Source organism: Benincasa hispida, chromosome 12, assembly GCF_009727055.1.
Source record: "Benincasa hispida cultivar B227 chromosome 12, ASM972705v1, whole genome shotgun sequence".
Taxonomy (NCBI): Eukaryota; Viridiplantae; Streptophyta; class Magnoliopsida; order Cucurbitales; family Cucurbitaceae; genus Benincasa; species Benincasa hispida.
The window spans coordinates 3,173,407-3,199,278 of NC_052360.1; the positions used below are offsets into that span (position 1 = coordinate 3,173,407).

General features: G+C 31.1%; 3 protein-coding genes across 4 annotated transcripts; 1 reads left to right on the top strand and 2 right to left on the bottom strand.

Moving 5' to 3' along the window:
- The first annotated feature begins 3,197 nt into the window (after window positions 1-3,197).
- LOC120093016 (MYG1 protein) lies at window positions 3,198-6,475 on the top strand. Its single transcript, XM_039051308.1, has 7 exons — window positions 3,198-3,535; window positions 3,794-3,940; window positions 4,109-4,207; window positions 4,342-4,533; window positions 4,662-4,781; window positions 5,776-5,847; window positions 5,934-6,475. Exons 1-7 carry the CDS (start codon window positions 3,278-3,280, stop codon window positions 6,156-6,158), a joined length of 1,113 nt encoding a protein of 370 aa, XP_038907236.1. The 5' UTR covers window positions 3,198-3,277; the 3' UTR covers window positions 6,159-6,475.
- On the bottom strand, window positions 6,447-14,086 carry LOC120093015 (oligopeptide transporter 7). Its single transcript, XM_039051307.1, has 6 exons — window positions 13,885-14,086; window positions 13,274-13,800; window positions 13,089-13,186; window positions 8,258-8,827; window positions 7,369-7,807; window positions 6,447-7,292 (listed from the first exon to the last, which is right to left on the bottom strand). The coding sequence occupies exons 1-6, from the start codon at window positions 13,919-13,921 to the stop codon at window positions 6,687-6,689; spliced, it is 2,277 nt and encodes a 758-aa protein (XP_038907235.1). The 5' UTR covers window positions 13,922-14,086; the 3' UTR covers window positions 6,447-6,686.
- Window positions 14,087-21,320: 7,234 nt separating this feature from the next.
- On the bottom strand, window positions 21,321-24,910 carry LOC120067323 (serine/threonine-protein kinase WNK8-like). Of its 2 annotated transcripts, XM_039018886.1 has the most exons (7): window positions 24,295-24,909; window positions 23,860-23,897; window positions 23,493-23,720; window positions 23,172-23,392; window positions 22,907-23,064; window positions 22,410-22,818; window positions 21,321-22,308 (listed from the first exon to the last, which is right to left on the bottom strand). In XM_039018886.1, exons 1-7 carry the CDS (start codon window positions 24,385-24,387, stop codon window positions 21,551-21,553), a joined length of 1,905 nt encoding a protein of 634 aa, XP_038874814.1. In that variant the 5' UTR covers window positions 24,388-24,909; the 3' UTR covers window positions 21,321-21,550. The 2 variants fall into 2 exon arrangements, with proteins under 2 accessions (XP_038874814.1, XP_038874815.1); XM_039018887.1 differs by lacking the exon at window positions 23,860-23,897 and having other exon boundaries at window positions 24,295-24,910.
- Between the last annotated feature and the right edge of the window lie 962 nt (window positions 24,911-25,872).

Here is a 25,872-nt window from a genome sequence, read left to right on the forward strand (position 1 = left end):
AAAGCACTACATATGATATATATAGCTTGAGCATGAGAAGAGCACAATTTATCATTCAATTTTAGTTTTGACAAATTATGTTCACAAACATACAAGATATCAAAATCAACAACAAACAAAAATGTCTTCATTCTCTTTTTCCAAATGTCAAAATTTTTACCATTAAAGAAACAAGGTCTATCAACACATTGACCTTCTAAAGTTGTCATAGCTCTAGCAATCAAGCCTTTCAAATAATGTTTCAAAATATTAATAAGATACTTCGAGGTTAAAATATTTGAAAAATAATTTATGTAGAAGAGTTGTGCGCTCTGATACCAACTGTAGGAGTGAAAAACTCAAATAATGGGTATCAATCCAAAATAATTAATGAAAATATTTGTTTACAAACAAGAGAGCAACTGGATACCAATTGTAGGACCGTATACAACTGTAGAAAGGGTGAATAGGGTTTATTTAAAACTAATTAAAACTTTTTATTAATGTGAGCCCAATTAAATAAATCAACAAACTTTTTGTTAATAAGTAATTTAAACAATAAATTCATCCAAATAAATTTCATTCAAAACAAATCAATAAGTTAATAATACTACTTTAGAGCACCCAATTTGATTTTAATAACAAGATTGATGAGAATGTAGAAATTAATTTAAGAACCACCAATCAAAATATACAAATATGAGCAATTAACTTCAAGAACAAATATTGCAACTCATTTCATGTAATGAACTATAATACTACATTAATTGCAAACTTAGGGGAGGAATAGAGAAATTAACACTGAATTTTTTTATAGTGGTTCAGCACAACTCGACCTATATCAACTTCTTAAGCTCCTTTTGGGTATGTCATTACGAATTTGACTCTATCCAAGACTTAGAGTCGAATTGCTACAACGTTTCTTTTTCAGGTGCAATAACAAACCTGATCTTTTCCACAATTGAGAATCAAACCGTTACAATACTTGGGTTCAAGAGTAACTCTTTACATTATATTTAAAAATGAAGAACAAGATGAGAAAAAATCTCTAAAATAGTATATTTACGAATTGTAGCACTCAATAAATTAATCCTCTCAATATAATAAATCTCTCGAGAATAAGATGTAAAAGAAACATTAAGAGCTTGGAAAAAATAATAGTGATGACTTTGAGGATTGTGAAAATGTGTAATTATTGTTATAACTTGGAGAAGAAGATGAGTTTAAATAAAGAGAAAAATTTGTTGAAAACCACATTTAATTTGGGCCATTGGATCTTGGAAAAGAAAAATCAATGATGGAAATTTTAAACTATTAGACACAAACAAAAATAATAATATAATAATATATCTTTTAAAACTCAACAAAAAGCAATACGCACCATGTGTCCAAAACCAGCCTTTAGACACAAACATAAAATAATATTAAATTCATTTTCTTTTTAAAACTAATCCAAAAATCAAAAGCCTATCATGTGTTACTTTTCCATTTGTCCAAGTGACACCTTTTAGTTAGTCCACTTTGATGAGAAAAATTATGTCACATCATTAGCTCGAGATTTTTTCGAAGATTATTTTAGTCATATCTTCTTCGTTTGAGGTCCAATTTAGGTAATTCAAATTGTGTTGGAATCGTTATTCCGAGCTTTACGCAGTAGAGAATTCAAAACACTTAAATTATTAATAAATAAAAGCAAGTTTGTTATCGTCAAAATATTAATCAATTAATCAATTAATTAATTAACTAAAATTAATTAGTTTGAGATTAAGAACCACCCATTTTAGTATGTGTATTCAGATGCAGAGTCGGGCGAGGTACGTTTGTGGTAAATCTCACTGCTAACAACAACATCTCTAGTAATGTCATCCCCGACATTTGTGTCATAATGACCTCTTTTCTGACCAGAAGAAGGTTGGGTAGCGTACAAATCCCATGGGTTCGCGCTGTCGTTTGCCATAGAGACTATCGTCGAAAAAATCTCTGGATCCTCATTTACATGTGCTGCTAACCCAGTTTCGTGTTCAACAAATGTGTCCTCAAAAGTTGCATCCTCATTCATTTCTTCAAAACTGACAAAGATAGAAGGTCTATTACGATCCATTTATGAGAAGAGAAATTTGTCGTCACCATCATCCATTATGAAAACTGAAGGGCGTTCATAATCCAACTTGCATTTGACCCTCATGAAAATTTTGAACTCTAAAGAGCTAACCTTTATGAGTTCGTATAATCTAGCACTCAATTCACAATTATTGAATGGGGTTGGCATCATGATATCCTTCAAACGACCTCTACTGTAGCACAATTCTTTGTTATCCCATGCACCACCATACTGAATGAAAAGTTACTTCTCTTCTATCCTACAAAAAATTATATAAAAATTACTAATTACAATTCTGTCAAAGTCTCACTCCTATCTCTCGCCTCTCGCGCTCATTTCTTGTTTCTCATTCTTGTTCTCGTTTCTCGTTCTCACTCCTCTATCTCATCTCTCTGTTTCTCCTTTCATTCTCACTTTTCTTCTTGCTATTTCTTTCTCTCTATGCTCGCTCCTATCGTCTTGTTTCTCTCTCTCATCTATCGCTCGTGTAACTCTGAGACACACTCTTGTGTCATTGTATCTAGTATAAGTGTTAGAAAATAATTAAAACAATGAAGACTTAGCATTTACTTACTTAGAGTGTGTAACTGAGTGTCTGTGATGATTCAACAATCATTACAAAATAATAAATGTCAGTTTTTTTGGTCTTTGATACGTTGCAATTGAATAGAAAATGGATTTTCAACAACCAACCGATAGTTATTTCATCTATTTTTTTTGTTCTTTATTTTAAATACACATTGATTCAATCCTACTTAAATTGATTTGAAAGAATTGCATGATTTGACAAAAATTTTTGCATTTTCAAGCAAATAGGATCATTAATTAGTATTAGAGACCAGACTGATAGGAATGATTTTGTGCGTATAGTGTTAACGAGAAGCGAGAGGACGAAAACGAGATGTCATTGTGAGGTGCAAGAATGAGATGTAAAAATAATATTCAAGTATAAGATTTTGTACCCGTTTGAGGTCAATCTGGTAACTTCACGGGAGGTGACGTAAGTAGGAGGCCATTTTTCATTTGATTTTAAATGTTGGGCCAAATGAAAGCCTTCCGTGCAAATCTGCCTGGAGGGAAGCCCACGATGGAATTCAGATCGACCCTTGTCTTGGAACTGCCATAATCGAATTTCAACTTCCACAACAAGGAAGCTGAAAAGACCAAACTTTCAAACAACCCAAGTAATTCAAAGCTATGGTCATTATTTGCAGAGGTTTAGGGTTTAACCACAAGCAATTCCTCTCGTTCCCTAACTTTTTCTTTCTACGCACTTTCATGGCTACTTCTCCCCTCGCTTCCCTTTCCCCTGCTTCTCCTGCTGATTCCATTCCCGTAAAGCGAGTCGGGACTCACCATGGGAGCTTCCACTGCGATGAAGCACTTGGTTGCTTCATGATTCGCTTGACGGATAAGTTCTCTAATGCTCAAATTGTTCGAACCCGTGATCCCCAGGTTTGCGTTTGCCCATTCTTAATCTTGTGGAATGAAGATGAAAATTGAGTAGTAGTCGGGTTTAACACTATTGGGTTTTGCTTCATATTTGAACACATTTCCTAGAATTTGAATTTAAATTTTGGGGTTCTTGCGAGAGAACTGAGTATTTTGAACTGGGTCTTAATCGTTTTGTGATTTTTTCCTTTTCATGTGTTTGTTTGGGGATTTTATGGTCTTGATTTTGCATTTCTGATTGAGTTGTGTCTTGTGCGGTAGGTATTACAAGGTCTTGATGCAGTCCTTGATGTTGGGGGCGTATATGATCCAAGTCATGATCGATATGATCATCATCAAAAGGGGTTTGAAGAAGTTTTTGGCCATGGTTTCACCACTAAGCTTAGCAGCGCTGGTCTTGTTTATAAGGTAGTAATAAATTGACTAAGGTTATGATTATATTTGCAAGTTGTCTCTTTTACTTCTACTTCACTAAATATTGTAGTCGACTTTGTTGTTTAGTATACTTTATCATGCTAAATTACTTATAGCTTAGTAGTTATCATTGTTTTTGTTCTTCTTGTTGTTTTGCTTCAGCATTTTGGGAAGGAGATTATTGCGAAAGAACTTCAAGTTGATGAAGGGCACCCAGATGTGCACAGGCTATTTTTGGCTGTTTACAAAAGTTTCATGGAGGTGCTAATTCAATTCAATGATTGATCCTTTGTGTTGTTTCTTTTGTTAAGTATTATAGAAAATTTAGAACTTGAGGTTTTTCAGCTAGAGTTGGTTTATGTCTTAGCTTTTGACATTCACGTTGATTTCTTCAGGCAATTGATGCTGTAGATAACGGCATTAATCAGTATGATACTGACCAGCCGCCAAAATATGTGAATAACACACACCTATCTTCAAGGGTGGGGAGATTGAATTTGGACTGGATAGACCCTGATCAATCACCCGAGAATGAGAATAAGGCATTTGAGAAAGCAATGGCCCTGGCGGGCAGCGAGTTCTTAGATGTGAGGTTTCTTAAAATGAATGAATATGAAATAATCTTTTTGAACTATGAACCTAAGCATCACACATTTTCTACATTTCCTTAAACTTTAAGTACTTCATTGACTTCCTAACTCTTGCTTAATTTCAGAGTGTTAGATTTCATGCAAAGTCATGGCTACCAGCTAGATCAATTGTGATAGGATGTCTTGCAACAAGACATGATATTGACCCTAGTGGAGAAATAATGGTTTTGGCAACATTTTGCCCTGTAAGCACTTGTTCTTTTGCGTTTAACCCCGGTTTTCTTCATTCACTTATTTGTTTTGCTGCTTTTCATTGGAGAGGTTTGGACTTCGGATTTATCCACTTTGTTTTGTTTTCTTTTTATATTATTACTGAAACGTAAAGTTGCACAAGTTTTTTTTCCTCATCATCAGGTGTTTTTGGGGTCATTTGGTTGTGAATGTCTCTGATCATCTGTTTTTTGTTATTAGATAATAAGGCCAGTTTATTGTTTTAAGCAATGCACTGATGAATATAAAACACAGTTTCAACTTATAAGGAGTCAATTTTTTTTTTTGCATATGACCTTTGATTATTGCATCTTCTGGTTGATTCTTTCTGCTTCTAAAGAGAACTCTGTTAACTTTGTTAAATAGTTCTTTACCAGAGTTCTATCACGTAAGTCTTGCTTGTTTTGCAGTAACATTTCATAAGAATTAGTGATATGACTAATTTAGTAACATTAAAGTTAGTTTACTAATGGTTCATTAATTTTGTTGGCTTCTTGCTTTTTCAGAAGTGATTGAAATTGCTTTTTATTTTATTTTTAAATGAAATGTACTTTGAGTGCTCTTGTGTAATTTTTGTTGGCCCGTCAGAGGAAAGACATTGGATCTTTCCATCGTGTACAAGTTGCCTTTTAACGGAGTAATTTTTATATTTTTCTTGTATAACATGCATAGGCATTGCTTAACCTGACCATAAATATAATGAACCCTTCAAGTAGAAAGAATATTTCATAATTGTTATGTTTCACTTCTGTTTTCTATTGTCTTGTAGCTAAATCATAAAAAGGTAATGTCATTCTTTAAATTTTTTATGGATGTACTTGTAAGTTATGATATGACCACAATTATGTACTTTGCAATGAGCATAGGTTTTCATTGCTTTGGATGATAATTTAACACTTCCGTTGATCAATTTACAAATACTGATTTACTTTACTCAAAGAACTTGTGTAATCTTCTTTTTCTCGACAGTGGAAACTTCATCTATTTGAGCTCGAACAGGAGTTGAAGATTGAAAATTCGATCAAATATGTGCTCTATCAAGTATGTATAACTTTCAATGTTCAGAACAAATCAAATTTTCAGAACACGTTTTGTTATTTCTCATTCTAATAGGTTGTGGTGTTCAGGATGATAGAAGCAAACACTGGCGAGTGCAAGCGGTGGCAGTATCTCCTGACAGATTTGAGAGTCGTAGGCCGCTGCCTGCCCAATGGCGAGGTTTAAGGGATGAGGAACTCTCAAAGGAGTCTGGGATACCTGGTTGTGTGTTTGTTCATATGAGTGGCTTTATTGGTGGAAATCAAACTTATGAAGGGGCTCTTACTATGGCGAAACAGGCATTGAAGCTGTAGAAATCGAGATCTATTTATTTATTTACATAGCTCGCAACATCGGTTCGGAGAATACTGTGTGTGTTAATTTGAGTTCAAGGCTTACTGTTTTTATGCCTTTGTGAGTCCCTCTATTCTTCCAATTTGAAAACATTTTCTGTAGAAACAAGGTTATTCTTTTGGGAAGGGAAGTTATTAGATTTTGATTTTGATATTTGGAAATGGAAATCTGTAATACCATACAGAACAAGAAAAATATCAACTTTCCACATGGAAATCTTGCTTTATCAATGTATCCACTCAAGTCAATTTTAATCTTCAACAAAATACATACTGAATTTCTAGCTTGATTTATGGTTTGAAGTGTTTACAAGTTTATGCAACTCAAATTTGAAAGAATATTATGCATGGGACCTTATAATTACACTGGAAATCATCCCATAAGAAGTCCAAAAAATCCAGAAGCCAATAATTTCATTGACAATTATACACAAAAACAGAAATAGTGAAACCTTGAAACAAATTGCCTTTTTCATTCTGAATGCTTCTTCAAGTGAAGAGGGGACATCCTTCCACAGCAACTCCAACTGCGGTCGGGCACTGTGCTAGCGGACAACCGTCAAGGTCGTTCCCCCACCAGTCGAGGGTGATCTCTGATAGCCCTAATGTGAAGTACAACAACACCCCCATGAAAGCAAGACCAGCATCCAATGCTCCAGAGAGAACATAGTTATGTCTTTTCCACCATTCTGGCTTATATCTGTATACTACAAAACCAGAAAGAAACCCCATGATAATCCAAGTGATGTAGTTCACAGCAGTGGCTGGAGGCATATAGCCAGTGGCCCCAATCAATATAGGCATGTTGATAAGTTTAATCCACTCGTGCTCTGGAAATGCCTTCATAGCTAACCATACTAAAACAGGGGCAATTGCACCCACAAGAAAGAACCAATTTACAGATGAATAGTATCCAAGGTCTCCAAAAATCCGACGAGGACCGATCAAACCCCATATGACCGAAGCATCATAGAACACCCTATCGGACGGGCAAGTCCAGAAGGATTGAGATGAGCTACAAATGTCAGGGATGGTTTCCAAGAGCCACCAGGCAGTGCCCAAGTACACAAAGCTGGCAACTAAGGTTCCAACAACCTAAACACCCAAAACAACAAGATTTAGAAAGTGCTTCTCGTTTATGATTTGTCATGAAGGAAGTAAAATAATTTACCTGAGCCATGAACATGGTTCTTGGTGGGATTTTCATGTAATGGCCAAGCTTGAAATCTTGTAGAAAGGTAATGGCTTGACTCATGCTAATGTACCCATACACTTTGAAACACATGTTGGCGACGGGATATCCCGGGTAGATATATCCGATAACGTACTCGGTGATTATGTTCAAGCCTGGAGCTTGGTTGGTAATGGCAGTAATGATTCCAATTGGGAGTGTGAAGAAAACAGCGATGCTACAAGCGAGTAGAACTCCCCACCATGGCAATTGAAGCTGATCGTTGTAATATTCACAAGCGAAAATGGTGAGTGTGATGTTTCCGAGAAGAATCAACACAAACCACCATTCAGGAACTTGTTTATACTTGCTCATCAGCTTTGTGTGTATGTCCATTGTCTTCTCTTCAAAGCTTGACTTGCTCTGCTCCCATATTTCCCTGCATCAACTTGTCATCTTACTTAAGAAGAAATTTTACATTACAATTCATTGTCTTTAAACTTTAGTCTAACTTACCATGACATGACAGACAAATAATATAAAGTAGTGAACAATCAGGCTAACAGGGTGAAGTAAAAACATATGATACACTACTTCGAAAAGAGAGAGTATATTACATATGTCGTGTTATTTTATTCAGCTGTCTAGTTCTTTAATTCTTTCTACCATTTGTCTATCAGGACGTACCAGATCGACCAACATTAATGCACTAGACATGTCAAGTCACATCTACTTTAGTCAATACGCAATAAAAACTTTTCTAAGCCTAGAGACGACTAACTTAAATAATCAACACTGACACATCAAAGTTGGGAGACTAAATTTATCGTTCAACTGTCGATATAACGAATTATATTTCGTTGATTGAGAGGAGGATGAAATAAAGTACCTTCCATGGAAGAGAGCAACATGAACAATGGTAGCAGAAAGAGCAGCAAAGCCAACACCATAGGTAACAGCAAAGAAAGTACTAATATAAAGCTTCCCTTGTTTTTCATAAGCAGCAGAATCAAGGTGAAAATTGGAGTCAATAATGGAAGAAATATCATACTTTTGACCTTTCCCAGTGAACAAACCATCTGAAAAAATGGGAAATGTTTGAGCATTGTAAACATTGAACCAATAGCAAATTGGGGTCAAAATGTACATGATGAAAGCAAAGCCAACTGCAACATTGGCAGTGGCAAACCATGGGCTAGCAAGTGGGCTGCCTAAGTAGGAGGAAATGGTGGACCAGTCCAGCCCAATGGACCCAAGGCCCATCCCGTAAAGGCCCGAACCGAGCTGTTGGGCCAGAATGGAAGTTGGGAAGATCCAGCAGGCCCATGAGAGGGAGGTGAGCATTTGGAAGAGGTAGCCGGGGAATACATAATAAGCAAAGCTGCAAATGAAGGCTATAACAAAGAATTGGGTTCGGCTTAAACTTCCTTTGCTTCTTTCTTCTTTCTCGTGTAGGGCCCTGTGGATCAAAATCATGTTCAAACCTTTAATTTTTGGGAAAGTTGCAAATATAGCAATTAACTAACTTAAAGTACTGACACATAAAATTCAATGCAAAAGAATTACACATAACAAAATTTAGATTTAGCTCTCGAAATCTATCATTGATAGATTTTGTTATATTTTCAATTCTTTTAAAACGTTGCTAAACACTTAAATATTAGCCTTAAAAATGTGAAATATGCAATTACCTTAATTTTTCTCATACACTAAAATTTGATTAAAAAAAATTAGGTTAAATTATAAAAAATATCCTTGTATTTTGTTTTAAAAAAATCCTTAAAACTCTTAAGAGTTTTGACACTCTAAAATATTAAAAAATCTAATGAAAAGATATCATGATTCCTTTGTTTATGTAGCATCTAATAATCAAGTAAATGAAAAGTTTACATTTATAATGGAAAATACTAATGTCCTTTTTGTATGTAAAGTTTAAAAAACTGCAACAAAAGATTAGAATGTTTAAAGATGAAAATAAGATAACGATTTCATTTTCTCATAATTTTTTAATTATGTTTTTTTACCTTTCCTAATCATGACATATTTGAAATTTTAGTTAAATTCTAAAAATTATTTTGAAAACTATTTTTTAGTTTTAAAAACCAGGCTTGATTTTTGATAATGTTCATAAAAAGTAGATAATAAAATATATAAACTTATGGATAGAAACATTAATTATACGCTTAATTTTTAAAAATCAAATGATGATCACATACATGTCCTAATTCATTATCAAACAGAACAATAGCTTAATTTCAATTTTTTTTTGAAAAAAAATATTCTTTTTGTCTTTGAGTTTTCAAGAATAGATACATTTAGTTCCAAATGATTCAAATGGACCATTTTAGTGTTGAGTTTGTTTAAAAGGTCCCTCAACTAATAAATATATTAAATCTAAACAAAAAAGTTGATTAAATATATAATGTGAAAAAATTATATTTTCTTAATCATTCTCACTCTTCTCTCTCCTCTTCCTCCCTCTTCTCTCTTTACCCTCTTGTTCTCTCTCCTTCATCTCGGCTTCTCAAATACACATATTCTTGAAAATTAGGGATCAAAGAGACATTTTTCCTAATTTTTTTTCTTGTTTCAATATTTTGTTTTATAAAAATAAAAACTTGCTAAAACAAAATAACTCAAGTCAATGTATTGATTTATTTTATGAATCCACACAAATAGTTTGAAAAATAACAAATAATTTTTGGTTAATTGAAAATATATTCAAAGTAAATGTTAAACTGCTAAAAATATTTTCAAGTATAATAAAATGCCATTGTCTATCAATGATAGACAACAAATAAATCGCTATAGACATCTATTGCTAGGGGATAGACCGCGATAGATATCAGGCATTGATAAATTTCTATCGCGGTCTATATTTGATATATAGTGATATTTTGTTATATTTGTAAATAGTTTACCCAGTTTTCAAAATTTGAAAGGAAGAATTTAAAAAGTATTAGAATATAAACTACACAATATTTTCTTTTTCTACACTCCTACAGTTTTTTTAGAATAATTGCAGAGATATAGGAGATCATACCTCCATATATATATATATAAAAGAATTACTCTTAACTAAATTCACTTTACCTATATACATACTACTATATATTTGTATTTAGAATATATAGCAAAAAATAAAAGATTCAATCAAAGAACGTTTTACTTTTACTAAAAGACGTAAAGTAAAAAGGTTAGAATGACGAATGAGCTAGCACTCAGCTAACACAAAAGCTTGTACTACTTGACCTTGATGCTAAATGTTCGATTTCCCATCTATAAATTATATATAAAAAACAATAAATTCATTTGTATCTTCCAACATTTAAGTTTATCAAAACTAAAATTGAAATTGAAATAAGCAGTAAGATTCAAATATTCTAAAACTAATATAGAAAACATGTTGATCTTTTTATATATATATGTGTGTTTGGTAGCAGATTCAAAATTTTAATTTCAATTTAAACAATTTTTCAATATGTGTATTGATAATATATTCATTAATTGGTTAAACTGGAACTAACCAATAAATTAAAGAAAATTAACCAACAAATCATTCAAAATACAATGAAAAATTTCAGATTCAATCACAAAAATCATCTAGTAAAAAGAAAGTTCAAACTACAATAAAATAACCAAAAATACAACAGAATGAAAAGAACTATTAATCTAAAAAATACCTAAAATAAGTCGATAAGAAAAAATAAATTAACCTAATCATAAGAATGCTTATATCTACTACAAATTTGTTTTAAGTAATCAATGATACTAAATTATAGTTTATTCAAATTGATTTTTGAGTAAAGTTGACTAATACTAAATTGTTTATTAAAAACAAAAAGTTGACCCACTATTCATTAAAAAAAAAAAAGTTGAATTACCACGTTCGTCCCCATAATTTTAAGGGTTTCATCTAGTATATTCCCATAATTTGGATTAGTTTTTTTAATCTAGTCTCAATAATTTAAAATTTTTCAATTTACTCCTTGCATTTTAATAAAATCTCATAGATCATCCTTATTCTTTGATGATATATTTAAATGTTTTTTTAAGTTCAACAATATGCAGATAAGAAATTTGTATATCTACGGAGATATGCTTTATGGTAGAGCTCGTTTGAAATGACTAGAGTAAAAAGTAGTTTTTAAAAATCTCATTTTTATTTAAACTATAGACTTTAAAAATATTTCAAAAGCTATTTTGAGTAGTTGTCAAACACTCAAAATTGTTCCAAAATGACTTACTTTTTAAATTTAACACTTGAAAATATATTCCAAACACATAATTTGAACTATGTTCATGTTGACTTAGAAGGTATTGTCTCACTAACTACCTCTCAAGTAAATTTCTAATACTCTAATACCTACTCCATGTGTTGAAACTTAGATTTTTTTTTCCATAAAAAGTTAAATTACGAGTTCTAAACAGTAAGGTTTGTACTTATTTAGTTTCTAAACTTTCAAATAATTTTTAAACTTTCCAATAAGTATCTAAATTTTCGATTTTATGCCTAATAAACTCATCAGTTTTCAAATTTGAGTAAATAAGTCCCCAAGAAATATATATATATTTTTAAAAATTAATTGCTCTATAAGAACGATTTTTTTTTTGTCCGATGAAAAACCTAAATTTTAATTTTGTGTCAAACTTTTTTTTTAAGTTGATAAAGAAATCACACATCTAACCTCTTTATTATTATTATTATTATTATTATTTTAATAATTGGAATAAAGAAAATAGCTTTCTAATATTGATTGGTTGGCCACTTCATGTCCCACGACAGTTTTACATTTTTTTTTTTTAAGAATGTGACATTTGTGTCTTTTTCTTCTAAATAAATAATACATAAAAGAAGAAAGATAAAAATACCCACATGTTTGGATTCCTCTTCATTTCAATCAAACCTAAATATATCATTTCAAATATATATATGTTTTTTCAATTTCGTTTCCATCATTTATTAGTTTTCAATTAAGTCCTTTATATTATAGTACTTTAAAATATATTCTTTTCATTGATGAATGTAAAAATTAGCCTATGATCAATTTACATGACATAATTATAAGTGTGTATTTAACCTGTCTTTTAAAAATGTTCAAGGAGAACTAAAATGTTGAATTGGTGGTGTTTGATTTAAATTTTAAAGAATGGTCCGAAGTACTTTTGACAAATTATAAATGGTATTTTGTTTAATAATGAAAAGTGGTTTTAAAAAGTTTTAAATCAGAATCTTTTTTTAGAAAATATTTTACTAATTTTCTTACCCAAGTGTTAAAATTGTCTTAAATTTACAATAATTATAGAAATTAAACTCTTAAAATAAAAACAGATCTTGATAAAATGGTGTCGATTACCATTTTAAAAGCAAAATTTTATTGTATATATTAAAAACAAAAAGGTATAATTGAAAACGTAAAGAAAAAGAGTTTGTAGGGATGATCCATTTACAATATGCATCGTGGTTTCTAGTACAATCATATGTCAATTGCTAATCTTTTACTTAACTATATTTTATAACCTATTGTGTTAGAGATGGTTATATCTGATGGCCATCTTTATCGAGAATTTTTTACAATAAACATGTCGCAAGGTATGTGAGGGCAGTCCACCCATTATAAAGACCCTAAGGGTCATTAGTGAAAATTAAAAAAAAAAAAAAAAAGAAAAAGAAAAAGAAAAAAACTAAATTGGATAAGAAGATTCAAAGAATTCCATACCTGAACAACGAAACCTGGACCAAATTCGCCGGCCACCACATCGCTGCCGGCTCCACCAGATACTTCCTGAATATCCCCGCCCATCCAAAACCTAACACCTAATCTTCTACCATTCCATTTCAATCCATTCAATTCGAAAAAAATATATAGGGGAAACCAGAAAAGATGGAGAAAATCGAGCCGACCTGAGTCGTAACGACGACAATCAGAGAGACGAAGAAGGTCAGATGTTGCTTGTAGAAGGTTTTAACGACGGTGACAACGTGAATGGCGTAGACGCTGCCAGCGCCGGAGTTAGCGAAGATAGTGATGAGAACGTGTTCTTTGACATTGAAAGGGCCAGGGTTTAGTGAAAACTCCCACCGTTTTCCTTTGAAGAAAATCCGATCTGTGATTTTGGAAGCCATTAGACGGCCGAGAGGAACGACGGCGATCTGAGCGGAAATGGCGGTGATGGAGAGAGGTTCTTTACGGTACCAGAAGAATTGGTTGAGAAAAGAGAGTAGAACGCAAGAGAGAGTGCCAAGAAACCACATTCGGAAGGTGAGAACGGGAAGAGAAGGATCGTCGGAGGTCGGAACGGTGAGAGCGACTTGTGGAATGGGGGAATTTTCTTCGGATTCAGTTATTTCCGGCACGGGCGGCGGAGATTTTGATGATGATGATGATGATGATGAAGCTTCTTCTTCTTCTTCTTCTTCATGCTTGGGAACTGAATTAAAGAGAAAGAAGAAGGGTGAGTGATGGATTTTAATTCAGAAATGAGAATTAGAGTTTCGTAAATGTAAATTCATACTGAGAGGAGCTCGAATTTGCTCGGTTGATTCTTCCATTTCTCCTGTTTTTTGTCTGTCTCTGTTTCTAACTTTCTATATAAAAAAATGGCAGAATGGAATTATTATAAGGCAAAGGAGAGTTGTTAATGTAGTAGTAATTGTTGTTAGGTTGTCGGGTTGTTGGGCATTATTCATACACGTACACATATCTTTCTCTCTCTCGATTTTAAATATAGAAAATATGATATGTGCTTCAATCTTGATAAATTCAATATATATACGTTTGAGGAGGTCTTCTTTTCCCTTAAAAACGAATTAAAAAAATAAAAATAAAAATCAAATAGCTGTCTTTCCTACGCAAATGATGACACAAATTTTTTATAAGTTTTATTGAACCAGAGCAAGGAAAAAATTAGAGAGATTCGTTTTAAATCATGACAAGCTAGCTAGGACTTAATTAAAAAGGTTTGCATATATATGTGAGGGATAAAGAGTTTTGACCTTAAAATCTCTTAATGTTAGGATATGTTTGAATGTTTCTACTCATAGATCTAACATGTATTTTTTTTGATAACAAGGCTTGAGTCATTTGTTTAGAGTTTCCTTATGGTCTTATTCTCTCTTTGTTTGAGACTAGCAAAATTTTAAGTTTAGGGTGGTAAAAAGCATTTGAAAAGTACTTTCTTAGGTTCAGATGTTGGTTAATTTTAGTGCATAAACGTCCATTATAGCTTTATTTGTTTATTGTGTAGAAATCAAGCATTTAGATCAGAATTGGCTAATTGGAGCGTATAATGAGGGAAATACCCTTTAGGAAGGTCAAAGTTTGACCTAGGATAAGAAAAGAGGTCAAAAGGACTAAAAAAGTGTGGATGACGAGTTATGGCACCGTAACTCGTGAGAATAAAATTAGCATGGAAATGTGGCATTATTTATAACGATGAGGGGTGTTACATGGCAATGTGACACTGTCTTTTAGTGCTGTAGCGCCATTGGCTATTATAAAATATATAATCCATAATTAGGTCATAACTTTTGAACCGAGTGACCATGGGCAATTGATCACTCGTTTTCTTCGCCTTTTTTGTTCTATAAACATACACAATAGTAGCGTTGAGCTTTTAATTTTGTTTTGGATGGTAAAATACTTTTCAGGTTTCTCAATCTTGACTACCTTCTCATGACATATCGATGAAGGAGGAAGTCTTATGTTTTTCTTTAGATGTCAATTAAAGTCTCTATTGGGAGCCAATTTCTAGGTAGAGACGACAACTTAGAGCTCTCAAAGGAGTAAATGATTAAGTAGATTGTTGGAGGGTGATCTCAAACTGAAGGATGGGAGTTAAGAGCCCCATTTACTTTTCTTTCCTTGAGTTTTCCTTTCTTTATTGGATACGTTATGGACTGCCTACATTTGTATCGTACCATAAGTTGCTGAGTTCTAGTCTTCGAGTTTTAGATGTAGTTACGGATTGTTGCAGATTATTTTAATTGTTTCTTGGATTATTGAATGCATATACTATTTTGGCATGCTTGTGTTTAAAGCTTTTGAACACTTGGTTGAATGTTATTTACTTAATGACTTCCTTGAGACAGGGTGTTAGGTTAGATCTAGCATATTAAACTAATAACCAAATATGGACAAAAGTGATAGGATTACGATCATTGATGAAGGGTTGAGCTCGAGAGAGGAAACTTGGTTATTAGATTTCTTGGTCTATAGTTAGCATTTAATCAATCTAAGGGCTAAACAATTAATTTGGTCGATCCATTTTTTAAGTCTACTCCAGGACATATTTCTATCCAGTGTCACCCTAGTTGTAATCATTTATTTGATTTCTAGGATTAAATTAGAGTAGATTCTCATCACAGTTCGATTCTTTAGATAATTTTGGAATGATCTTTGGATAACTAAAAGACTATCAAACTGATTCTTTAAGGACGATACTTGGCTAAAGTTGTTTCAAACCATATTATTACCTAGTATGTGAGCTTGTGCGTATAAAATTTTTGGCACTATTATCGGGAAACATTTTAAATAGAGAGTTGTTCTTGTCGTATTAATCGTTGTTGCCTTTGTTGGGCACTATCCATCATGTAGATCTCTTTCTCTCTCTTTCTCTCATGCACCTCGAACTAATGCTTCTGATTGTCCACCTTGAACTAATGTTCCTGGTCATCCACCTCGAGCTAACCTACAGATAGAATTTCACATCAATAGGGTTTCATGTTTGTCGCCCTCTAATGCTTAAATCGTGTAAGTTGTAGCTCTTTCTCTCATTTGAGTATGATGTTCTTGGTTGTCCACTTTGAGCTAACTTGCAATATCAAAACTCACATAAGTATGGTGCTGTGTCCATCACGCTCTAATGCTTAAGTTAGTATTAAGTTGAAGTCATATCAATCATAGCACAGGTAGGGTTTTTAGCATATCTTTGAAGGTAAGGGTGTGTCTGACCCCTTTCTATACTATCCTCCTCTAACACCTTCTTGGACCTTGTATTCGGTGGTTTTTCAATGTTAGTGAAAGGCACACGAGACAGTTTTGACAACCTTTTAAGGTATTTTACTCCTTTTGGGTAGGTGGGATTACCTCATTTCGCTCGTTTGGTGCGACTTATGAAACAATCTCTTCTCATTTCAATCTGACTTATAAAACAATCTCTTCTCATTTCAATCTACTTGAACTTTTAAAATGCAACAATTATCTTTGTAGTTTAAAACTATAGTTCAAATTTTGTGACAATTTAGTCATCCCTACTATGTTAAATCTTATCTTGTTAAGATTTATTAGATGGAGTTTCTTTCTTACATATATGTAGATCAATAAACTTACTAGGGACTAAATTGATAAGATTTTTTTTTCATGTGTTTATAACGTGTTTATGAATTACGATTGAATTAGAAAATTTGATAACTTTATTTATTTATTTATTATTATTATTTGTTTTAATCTTTAAAATTTAAAAATTGTGCTTGTTTCTTATAAGTTATAACTTCTTTACCTTAGTATTCATATTTCTTAAAGTAAGATTTGAAATTATAACCAAATTCCAAAAACAAAATTTAAGTTTTTTAAAACTATTTTTTTTCAAAATTTGATTTAGATTTTAAAAACAATCCTAAAAAGTGGATTCCAAAATAAAAAAATTCATGTATATGTAATATTTAATGTTTAGGTAGAACTAAAATATAAATGTCAATGTCTAACGTATCTAAAGCCTAAATTTTATATTAAAAAAATGATATAGATTTAAAAATTATTTGAAAATAAAGCTTGATGAGGTAAAAGAAGAGAAACAAACAACCACCATCATATCAAGTGGAGACCACTTATTGAAGAATACATGTAATCTTCATACCTCTATGAAACTTTAGCATAAATCTCATAGTCATGGAACCAATGTTTCAAATGTCAATTTCGACCTGAATGTAGAAGTCTCGATTTTATAGAAATGTCAGATAAAAATATCAATAAAATCTCGATATTGATAGATTTTTTTAAAAGAAAATTATAAGAACAAAATGTTTTAAAAAGTATTAAACTAATAGATAAAAATTATATCTTTTTAAACAAATTAAAGATGTCTTTTATTTATATTACATTCACATAATGACATTCTATTGTTTATTTTTTATGTTTCACATATTTTTTTTTATGAAACAATAGAAATATTGGTTCATATCTCATATTTATGTTCTAATCTTTGAAAATAAAATATCGGTAAAACTATGACATACCGATATAAATTTAGTACCATGATTGATACAACTTGATGGGTTGTTGTGCTATATTAAAGGAATTTGGCTTATTAAAACCTTCAAAGCAATAATGAAGGGTTGAAATGCAATCTAGGAGTGAAATTTGACTTTTTAGCCTATTCTGATTAAACTATTAAATCTTCAATTAAAAAAATAGAGGTTAAAATTATGATTCTACAAAATTTTTAACTAAAAAAATTAGTTTTAGTAATGAGTTCATGGAGGATCTTATCTTGCTTTCCGTTGAAATTAGTTGGGATGTTCATGGATTAAGTTGAAACACTTTTTAGATCCAACGCGATTATTTAAATAGTAAGTTTATTCAACTCAAATAAACACTTATTAAATAATAAACTCAACCCAATCATAAAATATTTGGATTGAGTTGGTTCGATCATTATTTAAATTTTTATTTTAAAAACAAGTAAAATGTTAATATGTAAATAGTTTCTCTAATTATTTTTATATATTTAATTAAGATTAACAACTCAATTTTAATCTATATAATGAAAATTTTCTTTCCAAAGTGTTAAAATTAATTTTAGGAGTTGTTAGAGAATAAATATCCACGAAATAATGGAATTAGATAAAACTATAATAAATATATGTATATATTATTATATCATAACTAAAAAAAACATATATATTAAAAATTAATAATAAATTTAAGTCGCTTTGGATTTGGTTAGTTATTTTATGTGAACCATGAACTGATCCAATTCATAAAATTTTCATTTATTTGAATTCAATTCAACCCAATCCGCTCAAATCGTATAGATTATTGAGTTGATCGGATTTTTTAAGTTATCGAATTTTTTTTAATACTCCTAAAAATTAATAAGTGAATTAACAAAAATTAATTGAAGGATGAAAATCAGCATACTTATCTAAGTTTAAAGTCAAACCATAACGCAAGGATTAAATTGTTTTTTTTTTAAAAAAAAAAATTAGCTACCTTTCATAATAAAACTAGACATAGCCTCTCTCTCTCTCTCTTTTTTTTTTGGGAAAAAAAAGTAATATACAAGAGTAAATATTCAATGGAATTAAATTAATGTACGTAAGTTTTTCAAAAAATAATAATAATAATAATAATGTACAAAAGAAAATTGAGAGGATAAAAAAGTCTAAGAGGGCAATTTTGTAATTTCAAGGAGATGTTGGGAACAATTTTAAACGATAAATAGAGAAGCGTCTTAAAGTGAAATATCATTCTAATAAATTCAACAAGAAGTTGTGCCTAAACAAAATTACAAAATTAGGAGAAAGCGATATAATTGTTTGATAGTCCTCAATTGCTTTTCTAAACTATAAATAGATGAGATTTCTCTCCTTTTTTTTATTTTTTTATTTTTTTGAAAAATAAGTAGATGAGTTTTTGGTGAAAACATTTCACAATTTATAGTAGTTTTGGTGGACTTGAAATTAGTTTTAGATGAGGTTTTAGTGAAAATATTTTAAATTTTATCTGGTTTTTAGTCATAGCAAAATTGATTTTTTTTTATTATTTAAATTATAAAAATATCTCAAAATTTAGTTATATGTTTCAAAATACTCACATTTGATGTGAAAATCTTTTATTCTTTCAAAAGTTGTAATATTACTTTGTATATTTCAAAAATATCTCAAAACTATTTCTAAATTAGAAATCCTTTCTAACTTTGAACTAAGAATGGAACCTAGAATTTTGATGATAATGACCTAAAACAAAAATTTGAATAGTTAACTATTTTTATAGGAGTCCGGCATGCTATTCCAAATTCCACTCATGCTCAATTTTTAAAGAATTTATATGCTAAAAGTAGTTTTGAAATATTTATAAAAAAAAAGAAGAAGATAATATTGTAATTTTTAAAAGAATATGGATACTTTTTAAAATAAAGCTGTATTTTTATCATTTAGCTTCCTTGTACTATCTAATATGATAGTAATAAGATCACATCTTGAAACTATTCATTCAATTAACCTAATTGTGAAAAATGAATTTTGATATTTGAATAATTTCTTATAACCAATTTCTTAATATTTGAATAATTTTTAAATGAATTTTTATTTTTGAAAAATATTTATAAAATAATTGTTAAAAATATTTGAAAAAAAAGTATAACTAATTTTTTTTTATGATTGGTTGCTCATAACTTCTTTACACCGTTTTAAAAATATTTGAATCTATATCCATTTATTTATTTATTTTTAAACAAAAACATGTTTCTAAAAATTATCTTTTCAAAATTTCAAAACATAATTTGAATTTCCAAAACATAACTAAATAACAAAATATTAGATTTATGTGTTTAATTTTCAAAAAGAAAAAACAAGTAATTATGCCATAGAGCCTAAACTGTTTTAAACACTTTTTTTTCCTCCTTTTTTTTTTTCCCTTTTTTTATTTTTGAAGTTTCGAAACCTCCTATTTAATGAATGGTTCACAATCATTTTGTTTCATAATAATCATAAGAGTTAGAAACAAATTTTAGATATGATAATTGGGATTGGTTTGAAATTCGAGTGTTTAATTTAAGAAATTGGTCATTTTAGAAAAAAGTTAGAGTGTTGGGCAACTAGTCAACATAACTCTTGAAGTGTATTTTAAACTATTTTGATCAAAAGTATTTCAATAAAAATGAATTTTTTTAAAAACACTATTTTCTTTAGTCAATTCAAACGGGCCCTTTATTAGTTGACCTATACATTAATAAAAATCAATTAAAAAAATTGAAAATTTTGCAAAGCATTTAGAAATATCAATAAAAGTATATAATATCAAGCGTCTAGAAATCTACAAAATTATGCCAATTAATTAATACCTAACACGTCTATTAGAGATCAGGTCAATTATTGATTTAAAAAAAAAAAAGCCCCTTAGTTAAAAAGAAAAAAATCAACAAATTATAATCTTAGACTTCTTAGTGTGATAATGTTTTTTTTTTTTTTTAATTTCTTTATTTTTCTAAATTTGTGGGGTAGAGTTTCAAAGCTCTAACCTTTTAATTCAACATATAACTTAATCAATTTGAGCAATAGTTGGTATATAATTTTTAAATTAGCAATATAAAATTAAAAAAAAAACATTTGATTTACAAATTCTTTATGTATTCAAACTTAAACTCGGTCATTTTTTAACTAAAGTCATTCTAAAAGATTTATCCAGGGTATATTTTGTTTGTAAGTTAGTCATTTTGTTTTACATAATTAAGTAAAACATTTTAAAAAATATATATATAACAAACCATTTTAATTTTGAGTTCAATTATTTTTTACCATAAAAAATATTTAACTTAATATAACTATATAAAAATAACAAAATTAAGTCTGCCATTGAAGGGCTGTGTAAGGTCACAAATATAGGATCCAAAGGAGATGCGGAAAAAAGGTGTTCATAACGAAGCAAAAAACATAGGCGACATCGTTCTTAAACAATTATAGAAGTGGGAAATTGAATTGATCTTCAAGATGGTAATTATCGTCATTATACACTGAAGTATACTAGAATGGGCATATATGACATCGTTTATCATTCATAGTGAAATAGTTGCAAAAGATATACCAATTCATTGTCACAAATGGAAAATAATGTTATATTCAATGAATATCATAAAAAAGTCAAATTGCATGACAATGAGAAAAAATACAAGGAAAATATTGAACTCTAAAATTGCAATCTGGGAAGAATGTGGGACAAATGTAACAAATGTAAATGTCTAAACTATGAAATGAATTGGTATAAATTAAAAATAATCAGAGTCGAAAAGTCAGGAGTTAGGACTTGGTTGGATAGAATGCAAAGAATACCAGTCAGTAGTTTAAAAAGAAAAAACCAAAAAACAAAACCAAAAAAATGACCATTTTGCAAGCAAGAGTTTGCCAAGAAAAGAAAGAAAAAGAGAATGAACTTGTAGTAAATCCAAAGTATAAAGACGGGCTTCAAATACCAGTAGCTTTCTTCTTTGACATCCACCTCTTCTTAGCACTTTCTATTGCTTCCTCTCTCATTCTTGACAGTTCACAAAGGCATTGGTGGTACTGCAAATCAATAGCATCAATCTCCATCTTGAGTTCATCTTGGTGATCTCTTTCTTCCATAGAAAGAGTGGAAAAGCTAGATAAACTCAATTCTTTAGACATTCCAGAGCAGGAGGAGATTAGAGATGGTTTTGCAAAATCGATCATTGTTGGAATAGATCCAACACCTTCTGCATCTAAATCAATTGTTCCACTGCTAATATAAGCTTTGTCGCATTCAGGGTGGCCAAACTCACCACACTCAGATCCTTTTCCCATGCTGTAATCTGAGACAGTTGAGTAAATGTATTCCACGGAAGCACACGAAATAATCGACTGCTGGTTTTCTTGATCTTCGACCTTGTCCAAATCCCTTGGATTATTCCTTGCAGCAGCAGCAGCAACCATGGGAGATGACAGTACCAGCTCAGAGAAGAAAGGAGGAATGAAAGTCTTTTCCTCTGGAGTTTCAGAAGAACTATTTGGAGTATTTTGTTCTTCACAATAATTTGGACATGGTTTCCAGCTAGGAACAAACTTGGCAATTAGTTCATCAATTAGTTTTGCTATGATAGTCGCATCTTCATTTGACAGTTCAAGTTGTTCAACCATCTCCAAAGCAATTGCCAAAGAAGTGTCAGAGTTGAGATAGAAGGCAAAATGGATATTCTTAGATTTACCTATATGAAAATAAATGTTCAAGTTATTGAAAATTTGCAACACATTTGCTAAAGAATATACAACTTTAACAAGATTACGGAAGAATTGACCGAAAAGTTACCATATAGTTCAGCTATACGCAAATGGAATGACATCGTATTATGATCAGTCATGTCCCCTTTCAGTGTCAATACATTATTCTCGGTGAGCCTCTGAAGTTCTAGAGTTGAAAAGTGAGAAATTCCATTATTGCTTTTGACAGATGAAGCCACTGAGCCTGACAGTTTGCTGCAGTTAGGGTCTGTGTCCATCGGATGAGAATCAATCAGTGGAGGATTTGCAGATTTGAACTGCTCATTCAATAACCTTGAAAGTTCAGAACTATGCTCCTTGGGACTTTCAGTTGCAAGGAAAGGATCTTTCAAGAGTTCACTTGCAGGTAATCTCATAGAAGCTGGAACCAGACACTTCTCTATGAATTGCTTAACTTGAGGGTCCAGCACCTTCTCAAGGGAAGCAGGTTTTATACCCTGCCAGAAAGAATAAATGATTTCAGGACTTTCATTTCATGGAAACATTTAGAGAACATAGTTTGGTAGATGTTAATCATTTACTTACAGAAGTAACCTTCTTGAATATTTGGGCAGAATTTTTGCACTCATTATATGGGTATTCACAAGTAACAATTTCCAACATGCACATGCCAAAAGAATATATGTCAACAAGTTCATTATAGTCCTCATCATAAAGTTCTGGAGCCATAAACTCTGGAGTGCCTGAATAATAATCATATGCCCAAATATCAGTTGAAGTTTGTTCTCTTTCAATCTAGAATTCTATCCACACAACAAAAAGAAATCACGCTAAAAAATAAAACTATTACCAATTACACTTCGAGCAGTAGGCTGCTGCATGACAATTGCCAATCCGAGATCTCCAATTTTAACTTCTCCAGTATTCCCATTGACAAATATATTATCACATTTCAAATCTCTGTGAATGATTGCAGGGTTGTGACCATGCAAATATGTTAAACCTCGTAGTATCTGCCTTGCCCAGTTCTTGAAGGCCTTCAAGTCAACTTTCCTATGCTTCTTTCGATATCTAATCAATTCCAAAGTTATAAGTAACTCACTGAATGCGGCAAACAGATAAACGATAAACAAATAATCGAAAACAACAAGAAAACTCTTTTGGAACTTACTGCCTCAAACTCCCAGAAGTGAACAATTCTGTAATCATGTTGATAGTCTTACGCTTATCATCAACCCAATAGCTATAGAACTTGATGATATTTTCATGTTTCAATGACTTCAACAGATGGACCTCAGAATACAATCTTTGAAGTTGTTCTGGTGATTGCAAAACATCTTCAATGTCCACTTGACTCCAAGCAACTTCGATTCCACCAACTTCATCGAATGCTTTGTATCTGATGACAACAAAAATAGACCTCAAATCAAATATCACCCAAAATCTCATTATACCCTAAAACTCAACATAAACTAATGAACAAACTAGAAAAGAAAAGGCAATAAAAGAACAAAGATTGATAGACAGCAGAAGCATACACTGTCTTGAATGCCCCTTTACCCAAAATCTCATCATACTGAAAAAAAAAAGGGAAAAAAATAACTCGAATAAGGATTAAGTCAAATAGAATAAACCATCAACACCATAAAGCAAAAGGGAAAGAACAAATCTAAAACACAAGTAAACGATGATTGAACCATTGGCAATAAAAGAAAACTACCAAATTCTCCCCTTACAAAACCAAAAAAAAAAAAAAAAAAAAAAAAAAAAAAAAAAAAAAAAAAAAAAAAAAAAAACAATTCAATCCATAATCAGCACCAGTAAATCCCTAAATTAAGATCACCCAGATTTGAAAATTGAGTACCCAAACACCAACCTCCAGATCCTAATGGCTAGAGCAATTCAGATAAGGAGAAACAACTAACAAGTAATCAAAATATCAAAAACCAAAGAAGAGAATTCAAAAGAAATACCCGTATATACCGTCCTGATGGATCCTTCTCAACAATCTCACGATCATCCGCCTCAGAATTCCCAGACATCATCAAATCCGAACCGCAACTCATCGCAATGGAAAAAGACGAAAGAAAAAAGAAAGAGGAATCTCGAAAAAGATATAAAAAAGAGACAGAGAGAGAGAGAGAGAGAGAGAGAGGATGAAAACCCAGTAACTGAAAACAGCAAACAGTCAGATAACAACGATCAAATGAGAAAGGTGTTCAGAGAAGGCCTCGGAAGCCACGTCGAAGGCAGAGTGAGAGTGAAATTGACGACCCATGAACAATTTCATCGCGAATTGAAATGGGTAAGTCGAAATTTGAGGAACAAAGTTGCAGGTGAAGGTGATTATTAAGAATTGAAACGGAGGGTCGGCCATTTAAGCATCCGCATCGAGATAAATCAATCCTTTACCCAAATCGAAAGGGAAAACCCTAAAAGATGAACAGGAATTGAGAGTTGAAATTAAGCGAATGAAAAGAAAAGGGTCCGGTTAACACATGAAAAAGGAATAGGATTCGTTGAATTGTCGAAGTCGTCGTCCTTCGTTGTGTTCTTTCTGTACCGATTGAATTAAACTATACAATTGGAAAAACACTGAATTTAGCTCCGCCACCGTCCGTTTAGCATTTTTAATCACTATATTTTAACAATTACCAGATAATTGATTAACATTAATATCTGTTAATTTCAAAATTTTCTTTTTTTAAAAGAAAAAGAAATTATCTTTTTTCAAAAAAACAAAATTAGTACAATTATCTTTTCTTTTTTCTTTTAATCTTGTGGAATGATTTGAAAACTTATGTTTTTTTTTGTTCATATATTATTATCTTTACATCGTTTTAAAAGCTCTAATCCTATTCCTAATAATGATAGGTTACAAATCACCATATCTTTATTTTTACTATTTCTATTTAAACTAAAATAATGTTCTTGAACTTAAAAGTTTATTTTTAAAATGTGGTTTGGTTTTAAGAATTCTTTAGAATTATAGAAAATATTGGGCTCACTCGTTTTTCGTTTCTTTTCCTTTTTATATTTTAAAAATTAAAAGTAGATTGTTTGATAAATATTTTTTTTTAAAAAAATTAAATTTATTGTTTATATTTTAGATATAATATAGCAAAATATATAACATGCATTGATACGAATAAAAATACAACTATTGTAAAGGATAGAGATGTCTAAATTCTCTATGTGGACGAGCCCCACCCCAAAAGATGCAGGGATTCCCTAATTATGTGGGAAATGGGGGAGGGAGTGGGGAGAAAAAAATTATCCATGAACTAAACGGGGATGGGTAATACATTCCCCGCCCCATTCCCATCTCCGCCCCGATTAACTTTTACATATTTATTTAGTATAGTTATCTAATTATTATTATTATTATATAAATATTACATTTAAATTTCAAATTTGATTATTTATTGGTAAAGATAATGAATATGTTTAAATTGAATATTTAAATTTAGATTATACATGTGAATAATTTGATTTATATTTATTTCTTTCTACTAAAAAATTAATCAAATTTTTAGGTCAGAATTTGAGTA

Excerpts from the sequence above, each read along its gene's own strand:
- LOC120093015 (XM_039051307.1), bottom strand. The coding sequence starts at position 13,921 with ATGGAAGAATCAACCGAGCAAATTCGAGCTCCTCTCA. Across the intron at positions 13,187-13,273 it reads TTGTCGTCGTTACGACTCAG|GTGTTAGGTTTTGGATGGGC; the intron begins GTCGGCTCGATT and ends GTAGAAGATTAG. Across the intron at positions 7,293-7,368 it reads GAACCATGTTCATGGCTCAG|GTTGTTGGAACCTTAGTTGC; the intron begins GTAAATTATTTT and ends TTGGGTGTTTAG.
- LOC120067323 (XM_039018886.1), bottom strand. The coding sequence starts at position 24,387 with ATGAGTTGCGGTTCGGATTTGATGATGTCTGGGAATTCTGAGGCGGAT. Across the intron at positions 22,819-22,906 it reads TATTCAAGAAGGTTACTTCT|GGTATAAAACCTGCTTCCCT; the intron begins GTAAGTAAATGA and ends TCTTTCTGGCAG. Across the intron at positions 22,309-22,409 it reads GCGTATAGCTGAACTATATG|GTAAATCTAAGAATATCCAT; the intron begins GTAACTTTTCGG and ends ATTTTCATATAG.
- LOC120093016 (XM_039051308.1), top strand. The coding sequence starts at position 3,278 with ATGGTCATTATTTGCAGAGGTTTAGGGTTTAACCACAAGCAATTCCTC. Across the intron at positions 3,536-3,793 it reads TTCGAACCCGTGATCCCCAG|GTATTACAAGGTCTTGATGC; the intron begins GTTTGCGTTTGC and ends CTTGTGCGGTAG. Across the intron at positions 4,782-5,775 it reads TTTTGGCAACATTTTGCCCT|TGGAAACTTCATCTATTTGA; the intron begins GTAAGCACTTGT and ends TTTTCTCGACAG.